The sequence below is a fragment of the Vanellus vanellus genome (assembly GCF_965231255.1).
Source record: "Vanellus vanellus genome assembly, chromosome: 6".
In the NCBI taxonomy this organism is placed as follows: domain Eukaryota; kingdom Metazoa; phylum Chordata; class Aves; order Charadriiformes; family Charadriidae; genus Vanellus; species Vanellus vanellus.
This window is the reverse complement of record NC_138911.1, coordinates 59385509-59410399: the sequence shown is the minus strand read 5'-3', so window position 1 is coordinate 59410399 and position 24891 is coordinate 59385509. Positions and strand designations below refer to the sequence as shown.

At 36.8% G+C, this 24891-nt stretch overlaps 2 protein-coding genes across 2 annotated transcripts in view; one reads left to right on the top strand and one right to left on the bottom strand.

Moving 5' to 3' along the window:
- TDRD9 (tudor domain containing 9) overlaps positions 1–24891 on the top strand; it is a gene marked incomplete at both ends in the record, with an annotated part of 88891 nt that overhangs the window by 2589 nt on the left and 61411 nt on the right. Inside the window, one exon of the mRNA XM_082485781.1 lies at positions 19078–19184. Coding sequence (XP_082341907.1) covers positions 19078–19184 — 107 coding nt within the window. The remainder of the gene's footprint in view (positions 1–19077; positions 19185–24891) is intronic.
- On the bottom strand, positions 3424–6629 carry RD3L (RD3 like; the record flags this gene model as incomplete). The annotated part of the gene is made up of 4 exons (XM_082485947.1): positions 3424–3721; positions 4597–4902; positions 5549–5638; positions 6538–6629. 4 exons carry the CDS (start codon positions 6627–6629, stop codon positions 3424–3426), a joined length of 786 nt encoding a protein of 261 aa, XP_082342073.1.

Here is a 24891-nt window from a genome sequence, read left to right as displayed (position 1 = left end):
TTGATCCTTAAATAGCTCATTGATTAACTTTTTAATTCCTCTGATTATGTTTCACTGATTGAAAAGAAATTTAGACCCTTAAATCCTTCCTTGTCAAAGGAAGGATTCAAAACAATTGTGGTTCAGAATCAAAACAATTGTGGTTCACATTAAAACATGTAAAGGCTTAAGTGTGGAAAAGGTGGTTATTCTCTCTTTGATTTCTTGCATTTCATAGATGTAGCTTTCACCAAATTAGCCCTTTTTTATAGGCAGCTTGTTAGGCTAAAAACATTGCACGCTGTTTGTTCTGCCTGACACCTGTGCAGGTAGGAGACATTGCTGCCCTTTGATATTATTCCTACTCGTCTTCCCATGAATGGAGTGGTTTGTGCCAACTGTTTTAGAAATATCAGTTGGGTTACTGTAAGGAATAATACAGTTTCAAATCACCTAATGCAAATCGTGTAAGCTATAAATAAAAAGTGCTTAAAGAAACAGTTGAGTTCTCAGACAGTAATCTTCAGCAGGGAAATGATGACTGGCCTTCAGCTGTTTTACTGCTATCTGGTACAGTTGAAATCTAAGTGTAAGCTAAATTCCAGAAAATAGCTTGTCTTAGCTGGTGGATTGAGGTATGGATTCTCTTTATAGCATGTTGCGGTAAACCTAGCAGATTTCTTTGAAAGATGTTTAACTTATGTAGTTTGTTTTCTTGCTCTTACACCTTTGCTTTTTCTATGTTTTGCTCTGCTTTTTAACTTGAGAGAGAGTACATAATATTTTCATCAGATGAAAGTCTTCATATTCCCTAAAGTTTACCCCTCATTTCTGTTTTTGAAAAAAATGGACAAAGTGAGGTCTTAGTGGATGGCATTTTCTCAGCCTTTGGATAGTTTTTTTTTTTTTTTTCCTGTATCTTCTCCAGTTCCAAGTTTGGTTTCTCCTTCTCCTCTCCCCCCCCCCCCCCCCTCCCCCCCCAAAGTGTGGACACTAGAACTGGATGCAGTAGCCTAGTATCAGTTTCATCAGTAAAACATGCATACAAAAGTAGGTAAGCCTTTTTGTGCATTTCTTTAGCATTACATTAGGATTTTACATTGAATTGTCTATGATGCCTAGATATTTAACTATTATTCAGCAGCTGCCTTTTAGCATATGTTGTAGTTGTGATCCTTGTTTCTGGACAGAAGACTGCGTTTGGTTATATTAAAGTGAAATTGAAGTGAAACTTATGAAGAACAGGTTAAGTTGTGTCTGTGGTCATCTTGTAGAGTTGAGGTGTTTTTTTTTCCATACCCGTTTTTGATGATCATAAAAGTAAGTGGACCTTTTGGAAGCTAAATTTTTAGGGCTTTTTTCACCTATTTTCCGATAGAAAGCTGTGAAGGTACCATTTTAAGAAACTAATTTACGTGAATTACCTTTGCAGGAATCTTGCATATTTGACTAAATCAAAATTATTTTCTGAAACCAGTATTTTGGATGTTAAATCTCAAAAGGCATTAACAGAATTAATATTACATTATCTACTCAGTACCTGTTATCCTCTTTCCTATGGAAAAGGTACTTGAAGTTTAACTCTTTTGGGAGCTTTATTACTGAGGAAAAACCTTTCTTTCAAACCGTCCTGCCCACATGCAGGGATGCATATCTGGATTGTGTAGAACTGCATGAAAAGAATTTGATACTCTTTATTCTGCATCAGGAGTGCAGAGTAAGTTGAGATCAACTCTTCCGTTATTTATCCACAAACCAACAGCTGCACAACAGGAGAACAAAGAGTTTCTATCAGCTGAGCGCAGATATAATGAGTTTGCACATGCTTGTGAAGTTTTGCGTATTTAGATTATGGAAAGTGGAGGGACTGATTACTTTTGGTATTGAGCTGCATTTTTTTATTCTAAATGTGTAGAAAATTTACTCTAGTCCTCTAGTGCTTTTGTCAGTTAGGGGTATGCAAGAGTTCTGGCTGTTGCACCTTCTGTGTATATTATGTTCCACTCTTCTGCATGAAGTGTTCTTCAGATTATAAGCTTTCCAAAGGTTTTTAAAAATAATATTTTTGTCTTTTATGAAAACGTACCATTTGTTTCACACAATTTATGTTGCACTATTAGTAAATTCTTTCTTGGGTGTGGGATAAAACTGTAAAGCATAAGGAAGTACCTTTCAGTTGTATGTTACAAACTTGAGGAAATCTGAACGTCTTCTTCAGTATGTTTGAAGAAAATATCAGAGGAAGCAGTTTTCTTCTGTGTTTGCAAAATAGCATACGTTGTGAATTGGGCCGTGTGAGTCTTGCCTGTTTGTTTTTGGTTTGGTTTTTTTTTTAATGCTGTGGCAGACAGATTAAAAGGAAATCTGGAGATGAAGAGGTTACATAAAAGACATAAAAATTTGTTACATACAGTGATGGGAGCCCAATTGGAAATGCAGCAAACTGAGTTCTGGCATATGTTTTCATTGATTTTCTGCTCTAATTGTCTGCTGCAACCATAACTGCTACGTATCCAATCAGTCTTGTAAAACTTCATCTATCACTGTGGGTTCATAATAATGGCAACTGAAAAACATGAAATTTGGTTTTACTTAAATTTAAAAAGATCACTTCTTGCTTTGGAAATGATTTGTTGGCTCTTTCACTATTCTAGAAAAGTACTGTCTGATTTGATCAAAATGTTTAGGTTTAATGCAGAGTCTGGATTTCAGGATAACTTCCAATAAGCCAAATGAAGAAGTACAACTATTTGACATAAAATAATTCCTTAAATTCTTAAAGAATAGAGAGCTAGTTGTTAAACGCTGTTAAATATCCAGTGTTTTCATTTAGTTGTCTGTCTTCACAGTATTTCAGCACATGCAGAATACAGTTTGGAAAAAATATAGAAGCAGTACATGCAGCGTGTTATACCTTCTGACATAGTTTTCATTTTAGAACTTGTTCTTGAAGTTAAGAAATAATTGTTCAGCGCCAAAAAGTATTTATGAGTTTATTTGGTATAACTGATAGTATATTAAACCATTTATCTTACACAGTATAAAGTTCCCATAGAGCCTAAAAGCTATATGACAAATACAGAAGTTTTACCTAACACTTTGTGGACTGATACTATTTCAAAATATGGAAAGCAGTCTTTCTTGTTTAAATACATCTAACTGTATATGGCTAAAAAATAAAATGCTTCACAGTTTTTTCAGAAACATCTACGTTTTTGGTTTAAAGGTGCCTTCAAACACAACACCTTTAAAGTACTATGAAGATAAAAGGAGAGTTCATACTTAAGTTTGTATACTGCATACTAGCTATAATCAGGCATTTAAATTTCTGAACCTGGAAAAAGGGGGAGCATGTCACATTTCTTATTCCTGTGATTGTGGATGGCACTCACAAGAAATGAATGCAAATGGCTACGTAGCTTTTTGAAAGAAACACAAACCAAGTTAACTTGATGGATAGTAATAGGGTAGATTCCAAATTCTATGAGAGAAGGTGGGAAACATGCTTTGTGTGTTTTTGTCAACATAACTTGAAACTGTGGGGATTTCATCCTTGTCCGATCTGTTAGAACTGTCTCCACGCAGGCTGAATTCTTCAGAGCAATTTGTATTCCATGCATCTACCAGTTGGTCTTGTTGGTTTTCTCTCTCGATGGTGGTAAGGAAGTCTTTTAAAACTTGCTTGAATATGTAGACTATTTGCCAAGGTAAAACATCATTTTCTGCCAAAACTTCGCGAAATCTAGAAACAAACAAAAACTGAAATCTAGTCATCAGTTTTGAAAACTCTTCTGTTTCCTCTCTGGTCTTTTGAGGGGAGGGGAAGGAGAAGGAAATGACTGCATTCTGGTGTCATTTATTCCTTGCTGCCACATTTCCCCATGCCTCCCCCAAAAGATTATAAGAGGAAAAGAGCTCTAACAATACACTGGATGTGGTCCAGCTATTATGAGAATTGAAAGCTATTGTTACTGGGTATGCCTTTTTTTTCTGTGGTGGTTTTTGGTTGGGTTTTTTTTTTTTTTTTTGGCCCATCTGGGTAACTTGATTTAAACTGACTTTGCCCTTAGGTATATTCTGGGCTTTAAAAGGCACATAGGCTTGTTCTGACATTTCTACGTGTCGCTAGAAAATGAATTTAAAATACAGGCATAGAAGAATTTTTCTTTGTAAAATGTGGGGGGTTTTGGTTGGTTGGTTTTAAAAAAAACTGAATTTTTTTTTTTACACCGATTTGCTAGTTTCAGAAGCTTTCAGGTATTTTGGGTTTCTGTGTAACAGTGCATTGCATTAGTGCTTTGGTTTTTGGTTATTGGGTTACAATTTAATAAATATTGGGGATAAATAACAGAGGAAAAACTGAAAGTATTGAGAGGTCATGTGTTTATGCATGTGAGACTTCCCTTGTTTTGGATTAGACCTGGAAAATCCTGATTAAAAGCTTCCTTCAAATACAACATATTTAAGATGTGCTATTTAAAACACCTGTAAAAATGCATTCCAATTGGTTTGTTACTTTGGCAGAAAGATCAGAGCCAAATACAAACTTGGATCAGGTAGAAGAAAAATCTTACTTATGATACAGTACTCAAAGTTAGAGAAATACGAAACAATTACCTGCTGAGAACAGTTCCCGTTTGGCAAGGCTGGATTTGTGAACACAGAACTTCAAGTTGCCGTTGCTCAGTAGCTGGAATTGTTGCTTCAGGGTTTTGGTAGTTCTTCAGCCAGTTGTAATCCATGCCAGTCTTTTGGACTTTTTGTTCATTTTCAATCTCTTGCACTAATCTTTCACGCTCCTTCAGGTGCCATTTCAATTCCCTCAGTAGGGTTTTTGTAACTACTTCTGATCCAGGATATCTTGTGGGTTTGTAGGAGTCATTTTTTGACCATTTCATCCAGCCAAAAAGTGGCATTTTTAAGCTGTGAGGGGAGAGGAAAAAAAATAATTTTTGCTTATTTCTGACTGCTTATGTCCTCAAACCAGGGCATTGTCTGACTGATAGTGTTTATACCTGTAGACTTCCTTTTTAGCAGCTGAATGTTTACAGGAAACTTTCTTAATTATTCGAAAATACTTTGCAGTACAAGTAGTGATAACAATAATTGCCAAGCCATAATTAAATCTGACAAGCCTTACATTTGATAATGTTTTCCATCTGTTTTCTGAGTTAACATAACTATGTGAAGTTTACAGCACTTAAAATTGAAATATTTCCAATATGATATATATGCAATTTTTTGTCCTGGTTTAAAAAAAAAAAGCCAAAAACATCCCCAAACCAAACAACCCTGCAAAAAACCCCTAACCAAACAAACACCCCTCCAAAAAACCCCCAACCTTCAAAATTGGAAGTAACCAATACATTTAAAAAGTGGTTAAATAAAGTTAAATGCTCTAACTCTGAGTTATACAGAAGTTTTAAAAACAGATAAATTTTTATTTTAAATAAATTCTTGTTTACATAACCTGGAAACAAGAATCTGGTGGAATAGGGTTTTAAATTGCAGTTTGTTACAAATCATGCAGACACAAGCATACTAATTGGAATAAAATAACATAAATTACCTTTGCAGTTGTCTGAACAGTGTTGTTTCAGGTGAGTTTGCTTGAAGGTTTCTTATTCTAGCATATCCTGTTTCCAGGCTGTTCCTACTGCTGGAAGAAAACAAGGTTGTGTTTTTTTTCTTTTTTTTTTTTTTTTTTTTCATTTACTCAACTGTACTTAGAAAAATGTTTTTCTGTACTGAATATGACAGTTTAAGTTTTTCTGCTTTTAAGGTTTTTTCATCCCCGGTACCAGAGAGAAGTAGTAATCCATTTAACCTAACGTGGTCTCTCAAATACTTTCTACAAAGTCCATTAAGATCTCCTACCTTTGAATTGAGTTCTGCCGATGGCAGCAATTTAAAAAAAGATGGTAACAATTTCAAATGCTTGTTGCTAAATCCATCCAAAGGTATTGTTGGTAGTGAGATGAATAATGATAGTCTGAAGCAACTACAGACGTGCTTCTAGCTAAAGTTAAGGCTGTCGTATGATGTGATGCTTGCCTGTGCATAGCTGTAGGTCACAGTTAAGAGCTGTATTTTTATGCCTGTAGAGTGCTAAAAATAACTATGTTGCTTTTATCATCAAACTAAACTTTCAGGCCATTGAGATGCTGGAAGACTTTTCTCCCATTAGAGGGGGATCAGGCTGTTCTACTGTCATTTTTAAACAGCTAAGAATAGTCTTTCTCTAGTAAAGATCATCTAAAGCCTTTGTTACGTGAGTGTTGACAGAAAAGAGCCATTTGACAGTTGCTCAGGATTTTGTTGATATATTAAATACTTCTTCCAGATGAATTTCATCAATCTCATGGTACTGCACATTTTCATTGTTCTGCATAGCTCTTAGCATTTTTAATTAACATTTCAAATGTGTTTAAAGAAGCTAGTCTGTAACACCTATGGTGTGCCATGAAAGACACATTAATCTAATTAAAGGAATAGAATGATAAAGAGATGCAAATTGAGGTCAAACTGATGTAAAAAGCACAGAATAGTAAGTCTTACCATAGACTTTGCTTCTCTCTCAACTGGCTGTCAGTTGCCTGCTCCCTCTTTCCTTGATGAGTATTTTGAGCATATCCCTTTTTAAGATTCATTTTCAGGGATGGCATTGTGCACACTAAAGGTCGCTGAAGCAGCCATTTTCCGTTCCAGTTATCTGGTCTCTTCCTATTAATCTAAACAGTAGGCATGGTATACAAAATGCCTTCTCTTCTGCTCTTTCTTGTTCTAATGACTGTCTTTGCTCCTATAAGTATTTTTCGTTCCTACTTTTTTGCCTCCACTGGTGTGTCGAACTGTTGGGGGAACAAGGGTTCTGTAAATTTGTTCTAGATGTCATACAACATAAAGGATGATGTGTATGGCTGTTATTCAAGCTGATATTACTTATACATTGGAAAAATTCAAATGTCAGTATTAATCCTCTTCAACTGGAAGCTTTTCACATTGCATTGTATGTGGTACTATGAAAAAGGAAAGGAGCTAGGTTTATAATGACAGAAGTGTCCTGACAGATTTTCGGATGAAATTAAAACATTCCTTGCCACCTCCTTTACAGCACAGTTAACATGTCACCACTTTTTTTCCACTGTATCAAATCAGGAAGTAGACTGCTGTACAGTATGAAACCATTGTAGTGTCTTTGCCAATTAAGGAGATGCATACTGGAGGTGTACAAATTAATTAAATGAGAAACCTGCAACAGTTTGGTTAGGTTCCCCCCCCCCCCCCCCACCTAATCTTTGGTTGCATGATCAGATCTTCTGAGGCAGGAATACTGAGAATGATATTTATCTTTCCATTGGTAGGAGAACATTAAAGCTGAAAATTTGTATTGCTTCTAATTTCTTATGCATTTCTGATCTGAATTTAGGAAGAGATAACTGCTCATGTGAGGTTGGCATTGGGAACTGGAACTTCAAAGTAGAGCAGTACTTTATGCAGTTGTTAGCTAGTGGTTAATCCTGGAAAGTTTGTGGAGAGTTACAGTTCCATCCAACGGCATGTAAATATACTCATGGTTCTGCAGTGCTGTGTTGGAATGGAAGTTTTGGCTTGACTTTGGCTGATAATGGGTCTGTTCCCTGAAGGCATTACTGAGTTTGTCTTTATTAGTAACTAGAGTTATTGTTATGATTTAATCTGGGGGAGAGGGGGGAAGCTGGCTATATTCTGATTCCTCTTATTGATTTTTAGGCAGTTCCTAAAATTACAATAATAAAGTTACAAATGGTATGAAGTCTTTTCTACTTACTTTTAGGTTCCTTGCTTTTTTTGATTCGTTTGTTGACTGACATATTATTGGGGAAAAATGTTTTGGTCTCTTCCATGTTCATCCAGCAGTCTTGTACTTCCCTTCAATTTGTAAATTTAGGTAACTCAAGAGATGTGGTGTTTTTAAAAAGGATTCATGGTCTTAAGCTTCTGAATCTCTCTTATCTTTGGCACTTCATCTGATTACTCACTTCTGTGAATTTTCTAAATGTTTCAGTCCCAGCACTTCTGCTTTCTTACTGGAGCAGACCAAAACAATATTTTTATAGTTTTAATTTCCCTTTTCTTAATTTTTCTTTGCTGGTATTAGTGACTAAAACACATTATAATATTTGAGTGAGACCATAACATTAGTTACATAATGATGAGTAATTTTTGTCTTTTTTTAATAAGCCATAATTTACTCTGCTGCTGCAGCAGAGCAGTAGTTTGCTAATTGATTTTTCCCTGTAAATGAACCCTAACTGTGTGTGCAATATAAAATGTAAATTGAAGACTCTGAACTTTTTAAAAACTTTCCTTCAACCTTCCTTTGTTTTCCTAATTTTCGAGGCAAGGAAAGTCATGAATTCCTAAAGCATCTGTTGTTTCTAGAACTTAATAATTTTCTTTGAACTGCAGTGGATGATATCTCCTCTTATGTAGGTAAAGAGCAGAAAGGGTGTCCCTTCATATAAGCATTTCTTATGCTTTCTCTTAAGTTAACCATTCCTTTTTATGTACCATATTTTAGGCTTGTTTTCTGATGCTGTTCTCAAATCGAACTGAGGGAGCAGCAAGAGTTGCTGGAGCCAAAGTGCAGATTTCCTTTCATAAATCAATTCAGACGATTTTAGTGGTCTTTCCTTCTTGCTATGGCAGGTACAGGTTCATCAGTAGAGACCTTTATTCCAAAACAATAGCCTTGCAAGAGCACATGCTAGTTGAAAATTTATAGGGTAAAAAAGGAAATAAGGGTGGCAGCCAGTGGATAAAAGGGGATCTCTTTCCTTGCATCCCTGTGTAAGATGCACAGGTTATTTCTTTCTATTTTAAAATGTCTATGCACAGAACAGAGTTTTTAAAAACCTTGGTGATAGCTTATTTTTATCCGGTGGACTTCAGTGGACTTCTTGGTACCAAAAAATTTATTCAAAATTGTCAATGTCTTCCTCTTTCTCCTATACTCGTTATTCTCCACCCAATCCCAAGTAAATGGGGGGAGAATACAGGTGGGGGAAACATCAAATGATTCTTGCTTCTTGAACTAATTGCAAGTTCTACCAATTTGCAAAGATGTTTGACAGTTGGCTAGGAGACTGCATAACCTGGTTTGTGGAGATGTTGGAGGAGGGCAGGAGAAAAGAGGAACTTCTGACTTTTCCTCTGTCTTAAGAGTACAAAATACTTTTTTTCTAGCAGCTCCATAAGCAATAGCTGAATGATTGGATTGCACTATGTGTGTGGTTTCAACTGCAGATTGCTCTAGCTATGTAAGTTAAATGCTCCTGTACTTCTCAGAAGCCTTTTTTTCTGAAATAACAGTAATGGAGGCCTGTGGAGAAGCTGATTGCATGGCCGTGCAGGTGGATGTATTGACTTGTGTCTCCTGTGCTTTCAGACCATATGAAGAATAAATGCTTCTTCACCTTAAGAGTGGTTGAATAGAGCTAGGCAATCTAAAACAAAGGTTTGCGTGGCAGAGTTCATGTTTAAGGAGGTTGTTAAACTTTTATGTCCTTATGGATGAGTGAAATTCAACCACACATGGAATGTTGGAACAATCTAAATGCACCTCTGCAGTAGTGACTCTGCTTTGTTGTGTTGAGGATTTCTTATGGGTTGTGATGGATATATTTGGTTTCTCCATGGCTTTTAGCTGTACTGCTTTCATGACATTTAGCTTACAAATACAGGAGTGAGGAATCATCGAGGTCGCTTAACTTACTTTCCCATAGTGTGAGTACACAAAAAAATAAACATAATTTACATGAAATTACTCTAGAATAATAGGGAAAAGTGTGTGTGTGTGGGTGTTCCCTACTGGTTTCAGTAAACATAGACACAGCCTCTAATTTAGAAGGTGATCTTCATAATGACTGACTCTGTGGATTACCAGTCAGAATAATGAACATGACCTGATGCATATGGCAGAACAGTTCCTACTGGGGCCATGTGCTCTGTTTATTCAATTATTTTCTTTCATCCTTAAATTAAATATGAGGCACTGTTCCATTTACTGCTTGAGTCATTCTGGTTAGTTGGAGGTATATTTAGGGACTCTGTTACTAGTTCTTACTTTACTGAGGGGAAAGGAGTGTCAATCTGGTGTGGTATTAGTACATGTCATCTTTAAAGAATTCCTCTGAAGGCAGTGCTGCATCTATAGTGGCAGTTACCTTCTGGGTATGTTTTGTACTGAAGGGTTGCATCTAAGCCTGATGCTTGCTGTGAGAACCCTCAGTTTCAAAGTGGTTTTGTTCAGCCACATGCGTGGCTTGGTGTGAAGGCATGGAAGTCCAGTTCATGGTTCTAATCTTTAACCTGAAAATGTCTGGTACTTAAAATGTCTTATCTGTTCTAGGAATTCCTCTTTTGCTTCTTTCTGTTTGACCTCACAATTGTGAGGGGAAATTTGACAATTAAAATATTCTGGAATCAAGTAACTGGTGTAAGGCTGCAAAGATTTAATGTTTATTTAAGTTAGAAGTATTGCTTGCTTTTAAAGTTCTTCAGAGTTAAAACCTCTGAATCTCTCCTTGTCAGTACTCTTACAGCTTTGTATGTTACCAACTAGGAGCCCTCAGCTCCATGTTGAAGGCATAGCACAACTACAGAGTAAGAATATTCTTGTACGCTTGTGATGTAAGTACAACAGACAACATACGCATTTATATAGCTGAAACTTACCATAGGGAATCAGAATGAGTCAACCTGGGATAAGTTTTCTGAGGCTGCTAAATACGGATTTTAGCTTTGTTGATACAATGGCAAAGCATAACTCCAAAGTGGAGTGCTTGAAGAATAACAGTGAGGTGGTTTTGTGGATGTTTATGGGAAACTCCCGCTAGTATAAACAGTAGCATTACAGAAAAGTGGATTTTTACTTGAAAATCATCATAACTAACCTTAACACCAGCTACTTTAGATGGGGCTGTTTATGGCAAGGTAGTATTTCTTAGCTAAAAAGAGGTGACAGAAGATGTTTATTTTATCCTGTTTGATGCTTTCTGAAATCTCTTGAAAGCTTTTTTTAAAAAAACTAAATAAAATAATCTCTTTAGCACAGTAAACAGATATTTAACAGTGGTTAAATAAGTCTTACATTCTGATTAAGACCTTTCAATGCTACTGTAATAAATAATTTGCTGTAGTGCAGAGGCATATTATTAAAACAGACATCATTCTTGCAAAATCTGAAATTCTCATGAAGAACAGAAGTTCTCTAGGGATCAGCTGTTTTTCCAGTACAGTGTTTTCTTGTGAACAAGTATTGTTCTGTAACCATATCCTGGGAGAAAAAAGCTGCAAATCCAAGTCAACTCCGAGTACATCAAGAAGACTTTAGTCTTAACATAGTACACACAAAGGAACTTTGTAAACTGATAACCAGGTCCTATAATAAAAAAGCAGTCTAGTGAAACCTGGAGCTACTACTATGACTGTCTGTAAGAACAACAAATTCAGTACTTATTCATGCTGATTTTGTGTGCTGTTGGACACCACACAGTTGGGTTTTTTTTGACAGAAAGCCAGTTTGAGAAGTTGTTGGTGTGGCACAGCAGTTAGCTCTCCTGCCTTGTGCCATGGAGCTGTACTTTTGAACTGCCTCACTGAAGTGATTCTATGTAAAAATGAAATCAGCCTTTCAAAAATGCTTCCATTTAATAAAGTATTGCACTGATTTGAACAGCAAATGTTGAAAACAGGTGGAGCAGAAGCTCTTTATTCTTTACTTTGGAAGATTTTATGGCATCTGTACTATCTGAGATGCTGCTGACTTGCAATTGAAAGAGGCAAGAAGTATAGCTGTCTTTATGAATGAGACTCGTAATGACACAGCAAGAATTTATCATAATTCTTATTTGACCAGAAGTGTTGGTAGCATGTCATAACCATTGCTAACATTTCAACACATTAACATGGTGGTTTATGTTGCATATTTCTTTGTTAGCATCTGTGGGTAATATAGTTGCATACTATGGTTTGCTGCCTCAGGTTTTGTGAGAAGGGCTGATGCTTTATTGTTGTGGGTTAAGCCCAGTAGGCAGCTAAGCACCATACAGCCCCTTGCTTTCTCCCCACTCACCGCCAGTGGGATGAGGGAAGAGAAACAGAAGAGTAAAAGCAAGAAAAATTGGGGTCAAGACAAAAACTGTTTAATAAGTGAAGAAGTGGAAGAAAAGAGAAAGAAAACAAAAGTCAATCAAAGGCAGACATGGACCACCTCCCATGGTTAGACCAATGCCTAGCCAGTTCACAAGCAATAGGTGGCAAAACTAATTGGAATGCCCCCCCTCTTTTCCCTTTTTATTGCTGAGTGTGATATTATATAGCATGGAATATCTCTGGTTAGTTTGGGTTATCTTCCCAGTTGTGTCCCCTCCCAACCTCTTGTGCAGCCCTCAGTCTATTCGCTGGGGGGGCAGTGTGATAAACAGAGGAGGCCTCCATGCTATGCAAACACTGCTCAGCAATAACTAAAACATTGGTGTGTTAGGAGTATTGTTTTGGTCACAAATCTGAAACATAGCATCATAGACCTGCTTGCCAGGAAGAAAATTAACTCTATCCCAGCCAGGCCTGTTACATTTACATAAAAAGGTTTACCAATGCTACCAGTCATCTGAGAAAAGCAAGATTTCATTTTTGTAGCTATCTGTAGCTATTTGCTGAATGATTTGCTTCCATTTATAAATGCAGCCCCGCTCTTTGAATTTAATGATCAACTTTGCAGTGCATTTTTCTTTTGATTTGACAGAACAACTTGCTGTAGCTGTTTCAGGCTGCAGACAGATGGTGAGTCTACCTCCTCTGATTACTTCAGACAACATTTGACTATTGCTTTGCTTTTTAACAACTATGAACAAAACTTACTATGGGCCTATGTGAGAGGCCGCTTGGTAAGAATCCTTGTTTTGTCCTTTGCTGTGACAGCTAACAACAGTAATAATTCTCTCTTAACAGTGTTAACTGACAGAAAGTTGTGTAAGCTATCATTGTACTTCTGTTGCTGGGACGAATAAAATCGGGATGTGTTTGAAGCTGATTTCTTCCAGTTGGACAGTCTGTAGCATTGATGTCTCTGATGCTGGTGACACTTCAGTAATAGGCAGAGGAGTTACAGGCATCCGTTTGAAATTGAGGGGATCTTGCATTTGATACTAGTCTTCACAGGCATTTTTAATTCATCACAGTCTCTTACTTGCATTGTATTTTATTCAGATTTATTTAAGATGGATTTTACCAAGTTGATAACCAAATGCTTTTGTTTTAATTTTCTTGTTATGGGTATTTATTTTTTTTTTTTTTATTTGGCCAAGTTCCTTGCCTTTGTACCTAGAGGGAAGGGACGAATTTTGAAGGTTAAAGGAGTGTAGATGCTTTGTGAATGTTGCTAAAGGATCAGAAACAATGCTTGATAGAGGAAACTGTGCTTTTGGTTTAAGTTAATAAATATGAACACCCATGTAACTTTTAATTTATAACTAATTATAAAAACATTAATTTACAAAATTAACTGTTTCATCTGTGGTAGAGAGGTAGTTGCTACTTGGCTCTTGTCACCATCTGTCCTCTTGCAAACATCCCTGTTTGAGCTACGGCTGCAGAAAGAGAAGCTCATCAACAGCTCACCTGAAAGAAGAGTCCAATTCTTTGAAGCCCAGCAGTTCATCCCAGTATCCCTCACTGGCATAAAATCCCAGAGCAGTAGACAGTAAATTTGAGCATATGGGCTGTTTTATCCTGGCATTGTGGTGGTAATTTTTCTTGGATTTTAACTGGGTAAGGTGGAAGATGGAACGTCCTACAGAGCTGTTAGTTTGCCATAGAAGAAATATTTGAGATGTTGTGTTTACATAGTCTATCCCGATTCAAATGTTTCCAGAATCCTGAAAAACTCAAATGCAAAGTAGTTTTAGTGTATTCCCTCTCTCTCTCCCCAACTAGTTAAGGTTTTAAAACAGGAGCTCTGAATAACTGCTGTGAGGAAGAGCAGTGCAAGCCTTTAAGATACCTATATAGGAAGACTTTATCACTAAATCCAGCTAATTACTTTTTTAGAACAGCTCTCTTGAATGGAAAAAAGCATGCACCTCATTGATTATTAGATTCTTAAGAATCTAAGAATCTGTAAATCACTTTGTATTTGGTATTCAATGGATTTCTTTTATACTGAATTCTATTACTAATCTTCTATTTTTGTGACTGAAACGTTATGGTTTTTGAATGACAGTACATTATTTCTTTAAAGTTAGTGTATTTCTGCAAATAAGACCAGTTGTCTTAAAAGTATGGAATGCCAACTGCCAGTTAAAAGGGAAGTAATTTTTAGTATGTCCTTCAGTAAAACCAGTGGAAGGTTATTTACTGTCATGGCAAATGTTCAGTTATGTAAAGTGTCACATTATTTTAGTTTCAGAAAAGAGGCTTTGAAACAGTCTACTGTATATATTGTACTAAAATTGTAAGCAAAATATTGCTCTGTATGCTATAAGGCTAAGTGCTTTTTCAAGTGATTCTGCCCTGAAGATCTGTAAGTAGGTGGACAGCTTGCGTGTGTGAGATGGAAGCCATGACTTAGGGCAGTCCTTCTCTTGTGATCTGTGAAATGAGTGACACTGGTTTTATGTTCAACTCCCAGTCCCATGTGAACAGGGATTTTTGTGTCAAATGAGCCAGAACATATATAAGCAAAAAGAAAGACTATGAGAATTTTTTAAAACACAGCCCTAGAATACTTTGTTTTTTCAGTTGTTTGCCTCTAAGATGGAAGTGTTCTTGAAGTTATATAGCCTTGAATAGGAGCTTCTACCTGAAAATTAAGCAGTTAATACAAAATCATCTGAAATTGGATAAGCAAGCATCTTAATCCTTTGAATTTAATTACATATTTGAATATTGTCTTTATACAGTCAGGTTTGCTGCGTAAGCACAGAGAATAAGACTGTATGTATCTGATCATTTAGTAAGGCTTTATTTAAGCATCGCTTCTAGAGACATTAACTGTGTTCAGCGTATGCATTGGTATACGTCACTCAAAAGAGCCAAATAAATTACCTGTCACAGTTGTGGTTGAGATTGGGCAATTGATTCTTTTTTTGATTACGAATTGTATGCAAAAATGCTTTGGTTAATTTTTCAAATGCTCGAATACAAATATTTACTGAGTGTACTCTGTTATGATGGCCTTGTTGACTTCTTAGAGGTCATTGTATAGCTTGAAGAAAAGGAAGACCTTTCTCTAGCTGAATTTATTTAAAGAAAGGCATGCTCAGTATATTTGAGAGCATTTACAATTGGATGTGTCAACAATTTCTGGTGTTAAACTGTGTTTCCCTTCTAGTAATTCCCCTGAAGTGGCAGCTGTATTTAATTTTATGATTATGACACTGAATTTTCGTTTAAACCCAAATAAGAAGTATTTTTTAACAATTTTGTCCCAATCAAATGCTCAAATTTAGTTTTAGTCATATATGCCGTGATCAGTCACTCTTCAGAAAAAAAGTTTTAGTAGTTAAACCACATAGTAAGGAATAAGGAAAGTATCCCATTATCTCATAAGAAACAGTGTTAATTCTCTTCCAAAAAGAGGCATGCTGTGTACTACCTTTTTGCCTGTGTAGAAAACTTCTACTGGCCACTGCTTGTCAGGCTCAAAGTTCCCATGTCTGCTACTTCTGAGAGTATTTTCCAAAATAGGTAGGTCTTGAGATGTGTATACCTTCATAGGTAGCTGACATGTTATGTTTTACAGATGCTAGGACATATCAAGAATTACTTGTTGTTGAGTGACGTTACTGATTGGTCATGTTCTCACTGCTTTATAATTTTGTCTGCTTTTGTCCATTTAGGGTGGACATAATGTCATGTGTTTGCAGGTTCAGCCACAGAAATCTCGCCACTTTTGACGATAAAACATGCACTTGATTTGGATTAGATCAAACTCACCTTTTTTAAATGAGGGAGAAGGAAGAAAAAACAGAACATCTGAAGTCTCCTGCATTTCCTGAAATTGATGACTTTAAATTTTCAATAATGGTGTTAGAGTCACAAAAATGTTATTTACTGCCTCTTAATTTGGTAAAATTCTGAATGTGTTTCATATATGCAGGTGAAAAGTTGTTGTCTGCCAATCTTGTAATGTTTTTGGGGGATCAAAAGACCCGGGGGAGTCTAAAAGTAGGTGAGCACCAAGGCTGGAATCTGGAAAGCCTAAGGAATATCTGCTATAACAGGGCAGGTGTACTGAAATGAGGGTTTTCACCATGCCAAAGGGAATAGAAATGGGAAAGAGATAACTGGTGTATCAGACAGACACATGCATCGTAAGTAGAATCCAGAAAAAACCCTTCATTAGTGTTGTGCTTTCTTAGCCTGGAATGGGTTTGAATTTTCTGAATATTGTCATTCTTCTGCTGTCAGCAAATGTTTGTTGAAACTCATTAGAAAAATGTTCCATCCCTTTCTGTTTGTCCAGGTATATATAGGATGATACCTCCTACTGATGGCTTATTAATGATTACTTGAAAGGATTGTGTCATTCTGATGACTTAGAAGAGCGCCAGACGGCTCCATAATGATTTTTTTTTTTCAATTTTGCTTAGAAAAATAACATTATTCTCTAGGCTTTTTAGTTTATTAAAGCTGCAAAGTTCAGCATTAAAACATTGAGAAATGATGTAATGAATGTTGTTTGTTCATTTCATGTGCCCATATGCAGTTTTCTAATTGCATATGATTTTCCCCAAGACAGTAGCCTGATTCAGTGCATCGAGTGAGCAATGTTCATTCTTAATGACTGGCTATTAAATATTTTCTTTATTCATTGTGTTGCCTGAGGTTTGTTTACTGCATGCTGTTTTCTGATGACAGAAAACCTAATATCTGAAAGAAAATATACCAATATCCAACAACAAAAAAAATTAATGTATTCTCACAAATCTCTGAGGTCATACTGTCCTCATTTTTCTGCAGCTGTACAGGCAAAGGTCAAAAGCGCATATGTACTTCTGTGAGACAGTTTTGAAATGCTTAATACTCCATCTTCAGGAGTATTTAGTTGAATACATCTGGTATTATATAAAACTGTTTATTAGATGACTTCAACAGCTGCTTAAATACTGATGCTTCTGCAAGGTCTTTATAGCAAACAAGGAACGCAGTCCTACCTTTCTCACCCTTAGCCCCCCTACCCCTTAGTGCAAGTTTTTTGTTGAAGTGATTTGCTCGCTATTGCTCTGAGGGCTCTGACAGTTGAGTAGTACCTGCTCCTCCATGGCAGCATTTACTGTCTTAATCAGATGGCTTTCTTTTCTTGTGGAGGACTGAACGACAAGTTGTATTTACTGTATAAGCAGGTTTTGTCAGAAGATGTATGTATCATGCACTCAGGGAGGCTGCAGTCTTATAGAAATGAGAAATAATTGGTTATATCACTAAACTCTGTATAGTATGTGCATACAGTGCTGCCAAATTGGGATTGTGTGGCCAAGCTTAATTATGTTATTTTCAACTACTGATTTCTTGACTTTGATACCTTCATTGTATTTTTGGGTTTTACTTGTGTTTAATATATGTTCTGTGGAATAACCTACTTAAAAAGTGGTCTTACATGATGTGTATGAACTTTTCCAAATTGTACCTCAGATGCAGGCCTATCATGGAGTGTTCCCCATCCCAGCTCTTTCGGGAAGGTTAGAATGATGAAAGTGGTGTAGTCTCCTTGCTGAAAGTTGGCAGCTGTTGCTCACATAGCAATTGTGCAGATGCGTGCAATCTTGTTGAACCCTGCATTAAGAGATACTTGAGATCCAGGGAAAAATTGCTTTAACTCTGGGCCTAAAATATTGTAAAAATAAGATAAGAAGCCATTTCTTGGTTTGTTGACAGCAGTAGGTGATAAATAGATTTTTCCTGTAGGAAGAAATAATGACTGATCTGAATGAGTAGTCTGTAGCAGACCCAAGCTGGCACGTGGTTTGGCTTGTCAGAGAAGGTGGGTGCTCTGTGGTATTAAGATATTGTGAATTAATCTATGATGAGAGCTGTGTGACACAGTGCCGTGTTAAAAATTTCTTGTTGTTTTCAGCTTAATTGGTTTTGGAGTCAGTGTTCCTTATAATTTGGTCAAGGAATAGGTAGTTCTCAGCAGTATCCTTTTATAAAATGTCTCAAGGATATAGCTATTGAGAAACAGATTGGCTATGCACTGCACAGCAGAAGCTTGCCCTGGGTCCAGAGCTTAAATCAAAGTGCAAAAGCATAGTTTTGACTTATAGTTTGTATTTGGTTTATCAAAAAAAAAACCCACAAAGACAAAAAGAGGGAGCTTTTGATGTGTCCAAAACTCTCCTACATTCAAGTTTGTTTATGATTATTAAATCATACAATCATTGTATATGTGCCACTTTATTATCTGGTGAAATCCATGTGGTTTTATTCACACTGTTTGTGTAGAAGATAATTTTTTTAAAATCCTATTGCATTCTATATATGTCATGGATAGACTTTATCTTGTGTGTAATAAATTTCCATAAAATTCACTGATTGGGTGATTGTATTAATATTTTTCCCCTGGCCACCATAATTTATTGGCTCAAAGACAAAAGTTCTTTCCTTAAAGCAGTGAGATGATTGTGTCTACTCATGTTTACTTCAGAGTTTACTTCATGTTTACTACAGAGAATCACGCAAGAATTGCATGTATTTTTCTTAATTGCACTGTGTTAAGAATTGGTGAAACAGAGCTATTTCATCTATGTTCAGAAGAAATTGTAGACTTTCATTGGTATTAAGTATTAGTATTTCATTAGTATTAAAAACTTAAAGGATGATATTTTCAGAGCTCAATTTTTTTGAATCTAAACAATAAGATTTAATATGACACTTTCCTCAGGCTAGTATCTAACTGCACAGAAAAATTCTTTTTCTGAAGTTTGTTCATTGAAGTAGTTCCTGCATGACGTGAAGGCTCTGAACTTACTGTATAATGCTGTTATTCCCAGACATATCCATGACCATTAGATTAGGAAGCATTTATTGATTTGTCATTTCTTTCCTCTTCAGGCTGCCAATCACAGAGAGTAATGGAACTGAATATGGTGAAAAATACAGACAAGCAGAATTACAAGAGCTAGATGTAGTTGGAAATGGTCAGCTTGTCTATAAACCAGGTAAAAAATAAATATATATATATTTGGTTCCTATTATGAACTCAGATATACTGGTCCTTTTCCTCCCTGTGCTCTTTCCTATCTTTTCCCCTAAACAAAACTGTGAAGCCTTACTGTATATTTCTGTTTTGTTTAATGCTGTATGTGCTGTATTAAAAAATAAACACCTAATTTTCTGGAAACCACAATACAGAATGCTGTTGCATAGATACATGTGCATAAATCTGGTTTATTGTATTGATAAATGTAGATATATGATTGAAATGTATCTGCAAGGATACATTTCAGTCAGGTTCATGTCTTTATTCTGTTTTCCCATTTTCTATCCATGTTATTTCTGTGTATACTTGATTGTTGCTTTAAACTGTCTTTAGAGAGAAATCTGGTTGCACTTCTTTCCTAGGAGCTCTGGTAAAAGCAGTATGAGGCTGACTCAGTTGTCAGGACAGCTCAGCTTCAAACTCTTACTGTGCCTCTTAATTTCCAGATTTGTTAATGTAGCTGGTTTCCCAAGAAAAGGACATTTATGTGTTTTGTCTGTTCTGCATGTCATTCTCTGTAATACTTGTATTCCTTTGCTGATATACCAAAATTTGACAAATAGAGAAATTTTCTAGAAATTACTGTCCTTCAGTGCTTCTGTAAATTAATGACCTCTGGAACTCCGGCAGGTGCTGAAGCCATTTGTTTACTCTATCATCAGCTGAAATGCAGTAGGTGCAATGGGCCTGTCTAGCATCTGCAGTGCGTCTGACTATCTGTCCTAACCACAAAATGCTGTCTCTTGTTCACTTGACATCACATAAAATTTATGGGAGAGGAGGAGGTATTGAAAGGGGAAAATGGGGGAATAAAGGGACTGGAAGAAGCTTTGAATGTTGTGGTTCAGGAATGTAATGTTCCCTACTTTTTCATGTGCTTTACTAGTGAAAGAAGGACAGCCATGAGTTGACTAAGCATGAGTTTCTTAGGTGTCTCTTTTAAACTATAGTGTTATTGATTAATTCAAGGAAATACTGTAAAATTTAATGTCCTTCAGCTATTAAATCAGAATTCTGCCTAAGGCAGGCTGACAATTTAGCAGCACTGATGGCCTGCTTAATTTTGAATGAAGCCAATGCTAGCAGTGTTCCTCCTGTAAAAGGAACAGGATTATAACTTGGGCTTGTTGGGAATTTCTGCATAGTCTTACTGGTACTTTATGGTATAAATACCTGTTTCCTCTTGGTCTATGCTAAAATGTTTGTCCTTGAAATTCATACTTTCTAATATTTATTCTTGCCTTCCAGTTGTAACTTCCTTAAACAGCATCTAGTTAGGAAACAACCTTAAAAAAAATTACTAAAATATTAGCTTGTGCATACTGTCTTTATTTGGAGCCTTGGTTGCTTCAGGAGCTGTTCCATCCAGTGTTGATGCCTGCCTCCTCTGGTCAGTGTTCTGCTCCCAGCTGTACACAATCCAGTGGTGGACTCTCAGCAGACTGGACAGTGGTGGGACTGGAAGATGCCTGCAGCATTCTGAGGCTGAGCTGCCAAATGCCACCTAGATGTAGAATAACATAAAAACTTTAGAAAATCCTGGTTCTTACTGCTATCAACTTTGACTTACAGACAGATTCATTGAATATTATATTAGGATAATATAATAAACAAGCTCAGTGAGTGAGCGTGAAGTGTGTAATGTTAATTTTATGGATTACAAATGTGTATGTTGTTAATGAGACTGTTCTCAAATGGCAATATGTTCATCATGCAGATTTTGAGAGCTCCAAGACCTATTTGTAACTGTCAGCTATATAAATCTGGAAGTGTGTGTTCCATTTAAGAACATGAAAAATTGTCAAATGATCGAGGATTTATCTAGACCAGGCCCTACCACTCTAGGTGTGTTGAGTACAAATGTATTCCAGAAATAAGGTGCACAACATGGAAATGAGAAGCTGATTGGCCCTGAAGATTTCAGAGTTGGTACCCCTTCCGTTGCTTCTTTCTGTCCTAATTGCTGTTCTAACTGTAGACGAAATCTTCCGTGTAAATTGACAGCCTATTTTAAATCTTGCAGAATTACTGAAGCTCTTGTGGTGTTTGCTTGTCCCTTGTTTTTTTTTATGCAGTTCTGTTGAGTTTAATTTTTGTGCTTTCCAATGTCTTTGAAAGAGCATATGCTTTTATACTGCGAGGACAAATAGAAATGTCTAATCTGCTTCTCAGTCAGGAAAACAGATCATCAGGGAACTGCACATAGTGTTCTGGCTTCTACAGAACATGATTGAAATTATACTGCTGTGAAAAGGATGTTGAAGTGATTAATTAAAAGCAGAAGAAAGTACTTCATCACAACTGTTAGCCAAAACAAGTAGAGCTTTAGCAGTTGTTCTACCGTGGCCTATCGAACTGGTTTCACAATTGATACTGGCTGTTTCAGAGTGAGACTTAAACACACCTTTGATTCAGTGAGGTCAGAGGACTTTGTGCAGAGGGAAACCTTCCAGAGCTATGTGTGTGGAACACTTGCCTACTTTAAGCATCCTATGGAAAACAGATCCCCCCAGCCCATCAATCTAGGTATTCTAAACTGTATATGCTAAGAGCTTTACTTTTAAGAAAGATTCCAAAATCCTTAATAAATTCCCCCCCCCCCTTACCCCTCCCCCCCCCCAAAGGATGCCTATATCATTATTTTCATTCATACAGCTTTGTGAATGGCAGGGTTTTTTTCCTCTTCTATCTTCATTATTTTCACACCATTAAATGAATCTCTTTTGGGGATCATCTAGGTTCCAGGTGAAGTAATTGCTTACAGAGAAGAAGCATTTTAAACTTTGTTTCTGGTTAGGTTTCTGAAATACCAAAAGAACTTAAGAGTTCCTTAAATGTTTGGTATTCAGAATGGATGCACGCCAGGAAAGTTAATCACAGCACAGATCTTCCCTCCAAAACCTTTTATATTCAATATACGTGAAAGTTGAAGAGGATTGCAATGGAGAACAGAAGAGCAAATTACATGTGGTATTTTCTTAGGAATTTTAACGTTGCCTGTGGGCATCCTTCAGTAGTCAACACTTCAAGACACAGAAACCTGTTAGCCTGTTTTTCCCGGTCAGGAAGGATAATCACTTTACCCAGGTTCTGGATTAAGCTCTTCAGGGCTCAGTCAGCAACAATTTCTCGTGTACTTTGTGTTATGGCTGAAGTAGTATGACTTACTGTGAAGTCCTTATGTTTTATTGGCTCAGTGTAGGATCCTGATTGTTTCCTGTGGCTTTACTTTTCCGTGAGCTTGCTTGCTAACTGTAATCACTTCATGGGTTTGTAGCTCAGCAGAAGAATGATCAGTGACATAGTAAGCATCTCATTTGACTCACCTCACTGGTACTTTCAAGTATGGGCTTTTTTTGATGCATATCACTTTAATTTGCTTAGTGGCACATAACAGGGATCTAGATGTACAATCTCTTCTCTCAGAGCTGGTGCATACAAAAACCTAATCTTGTGTAAAAGGATCTCTTCAAATTCCATTCAGGAAACAGGTACCAGAAGGAATACATCGGCTACATGGGCTACGATAACTGAGATGTTGGAAAATCGCTCTTTCTGTGGGCAGTAGACTGTTTTAGTCATGGCAGTCAACATATTTCTGCAGAACTTTCATAATAATTAAAAAGGAAGTGAGCAGGCAAATTCATCTTTCCCATAGCTGAATTTTCAGTTTCTTTTTGCACTGAGTCTGAATAGAGAAAGTAATATCATTATTTATTCTGGATTTGCATTACTGCTTTTTATACACAGAAATATTTTGTTTATTATAAAGCAGCATAGTGAGCCAGCTACATGCTTCCTCAGTTTACTATATTCAGGTGGGAAACGTCCTGCACTCTCTGTGTCAGAATCCGAGGTGTGTGTTTGAGCATCAGGTTTTACAAAGGTGTGCATCAGTTGGGTTTGTTGTCCCAGTCTTAATAATGTTTTCCAGAAAGAATAAACAATTGAAAAAGTGAAACTTTATGCCTTTCTTGCTGAAAAGTCTGTAGTCTTGTATCTCCTTTAATCTGTAGATGCCTCTGTATTTGCAGAAGTGATCAGTTTTTCTAAAGACCAGTTCTAATTTTGGGATTCATCACATAAACAGATGTTAAAAAACCCAAACAAACAACAGTTGAAGGTAATGTCTGCAGTTGAATGGTTAGTTAAATGAGTAGAATCATCTTGGAACTCTCATAGGGGTGTATATTCAAGTATTTCTATTCTGCAGCAAGTCTTCATTGTTCAAAAAAACACCTTTCATGAAAAAAAAAAAGTTAAAAACATAATGTCTTCTAAGGTGGTTACCCAAGTTCCTAATCCCAGCTTTTTGGGTTTTTTTCACTAATAGAATGGTTTCGGTTGGAAGGGACCTTGAAGATCATCTAGTTCCCACTGTACTGCCATGGGCAGGGACACCTCCCACTAGACCAGGTTGCTCAAAGCCCCATCCAGCCTGGCCTTAAACAGGTCCAGGGATGGTGCTTCCACAACTTCTCTGGGCAATCTGTTCCAGTGCCTCACCACCCTCATAGTGAAAAATTTCTTCCTAACATCTATTCTAAATCTGCCCTCTTCCAGTTTGAAGCCATTCCCCCTGGTCCCATCGCTACATGCCCTAGTAAAAAGTCTCTCTCCAGCTTTCTTGTAGGCTCCCTTCAGACACTGGAAAGCTGCTACAAGGTCTCACCAGAGCTTTCTCTTCTCCAGGCTGAACAACCCCAGCCTGTCTTCATAGGAGAGGTGCTCCAGCCCTCTGTTCATCTTTGTGGCCTTCCTCTGGACCCACTCCGACAGGTCTGGATTTCAGAACAAGGCTGTATCCTCACTTTGTTAGAGTGGGCCTTTTGATGGCTGCTTGGGTCATATCAGTGTTCATCTGAAGTTGCAAGTTAACTCTGTGGCCCAAGACTGTACTGTCTGCTCTAGATGGAAGTCTCACAGTTGTCATGGTATTTAGTTCCCCAGGCAAACTCACTAATGTTTCTTTCAGTTTAAGCGCAGAAAAAGTGTCTTGAAGAGGAAAAAAACCCAAACCATACAGGTTTTAGCATTTGCAGCCTCTACTAAATGCTTATGTGGCTGCCAGTTCTCAAACTCTGCATATTGATGGTAGCTAATATTGAATGACCGTTTACTTTTGGTAGAATTTTTTTTCCAAACTTCTGTGCTTAGAAGAGGTAAGATATTGCTGTCACAGAACTGTCATGAAAAGCAGTATAAAAAAAGTTTGTTTCATCAAAGAAAAAAATGAGATATACAAAATTGATTAAATTGATCTGATTCTTCAGCAGGTACATGAATAATGGTGGTTGTTTATTTGTTTTTGGTTTGTTCCTTTGTATTTGTTAAATAAAATTCTTAATTGAATTTTAGGTTATTGATTTCTTATTAGTACACTCTGTTTTTATTGAGTTAGGGAAGCTTATCATGTGAATTCTACCATGTAAATTTTATTGTCCCTCTTTTTTTTATATGCACTATTGTAGAACTGCTTCTGTCTTCTGTTGTATACTTCTAACACATTTTTCAAAATTGCAATTTTGCATGGAAAACGTGATAGAGGTGGAAAGGCTTTGGTGCTTTAGCAGGAATATGCTGACACTGGGATCTTTTCCCTAGCAGCTTGAGATTTCTTACAGCATTGGTCAAATCATGCAGAGCTACTGATGTCTCAGTAGTGA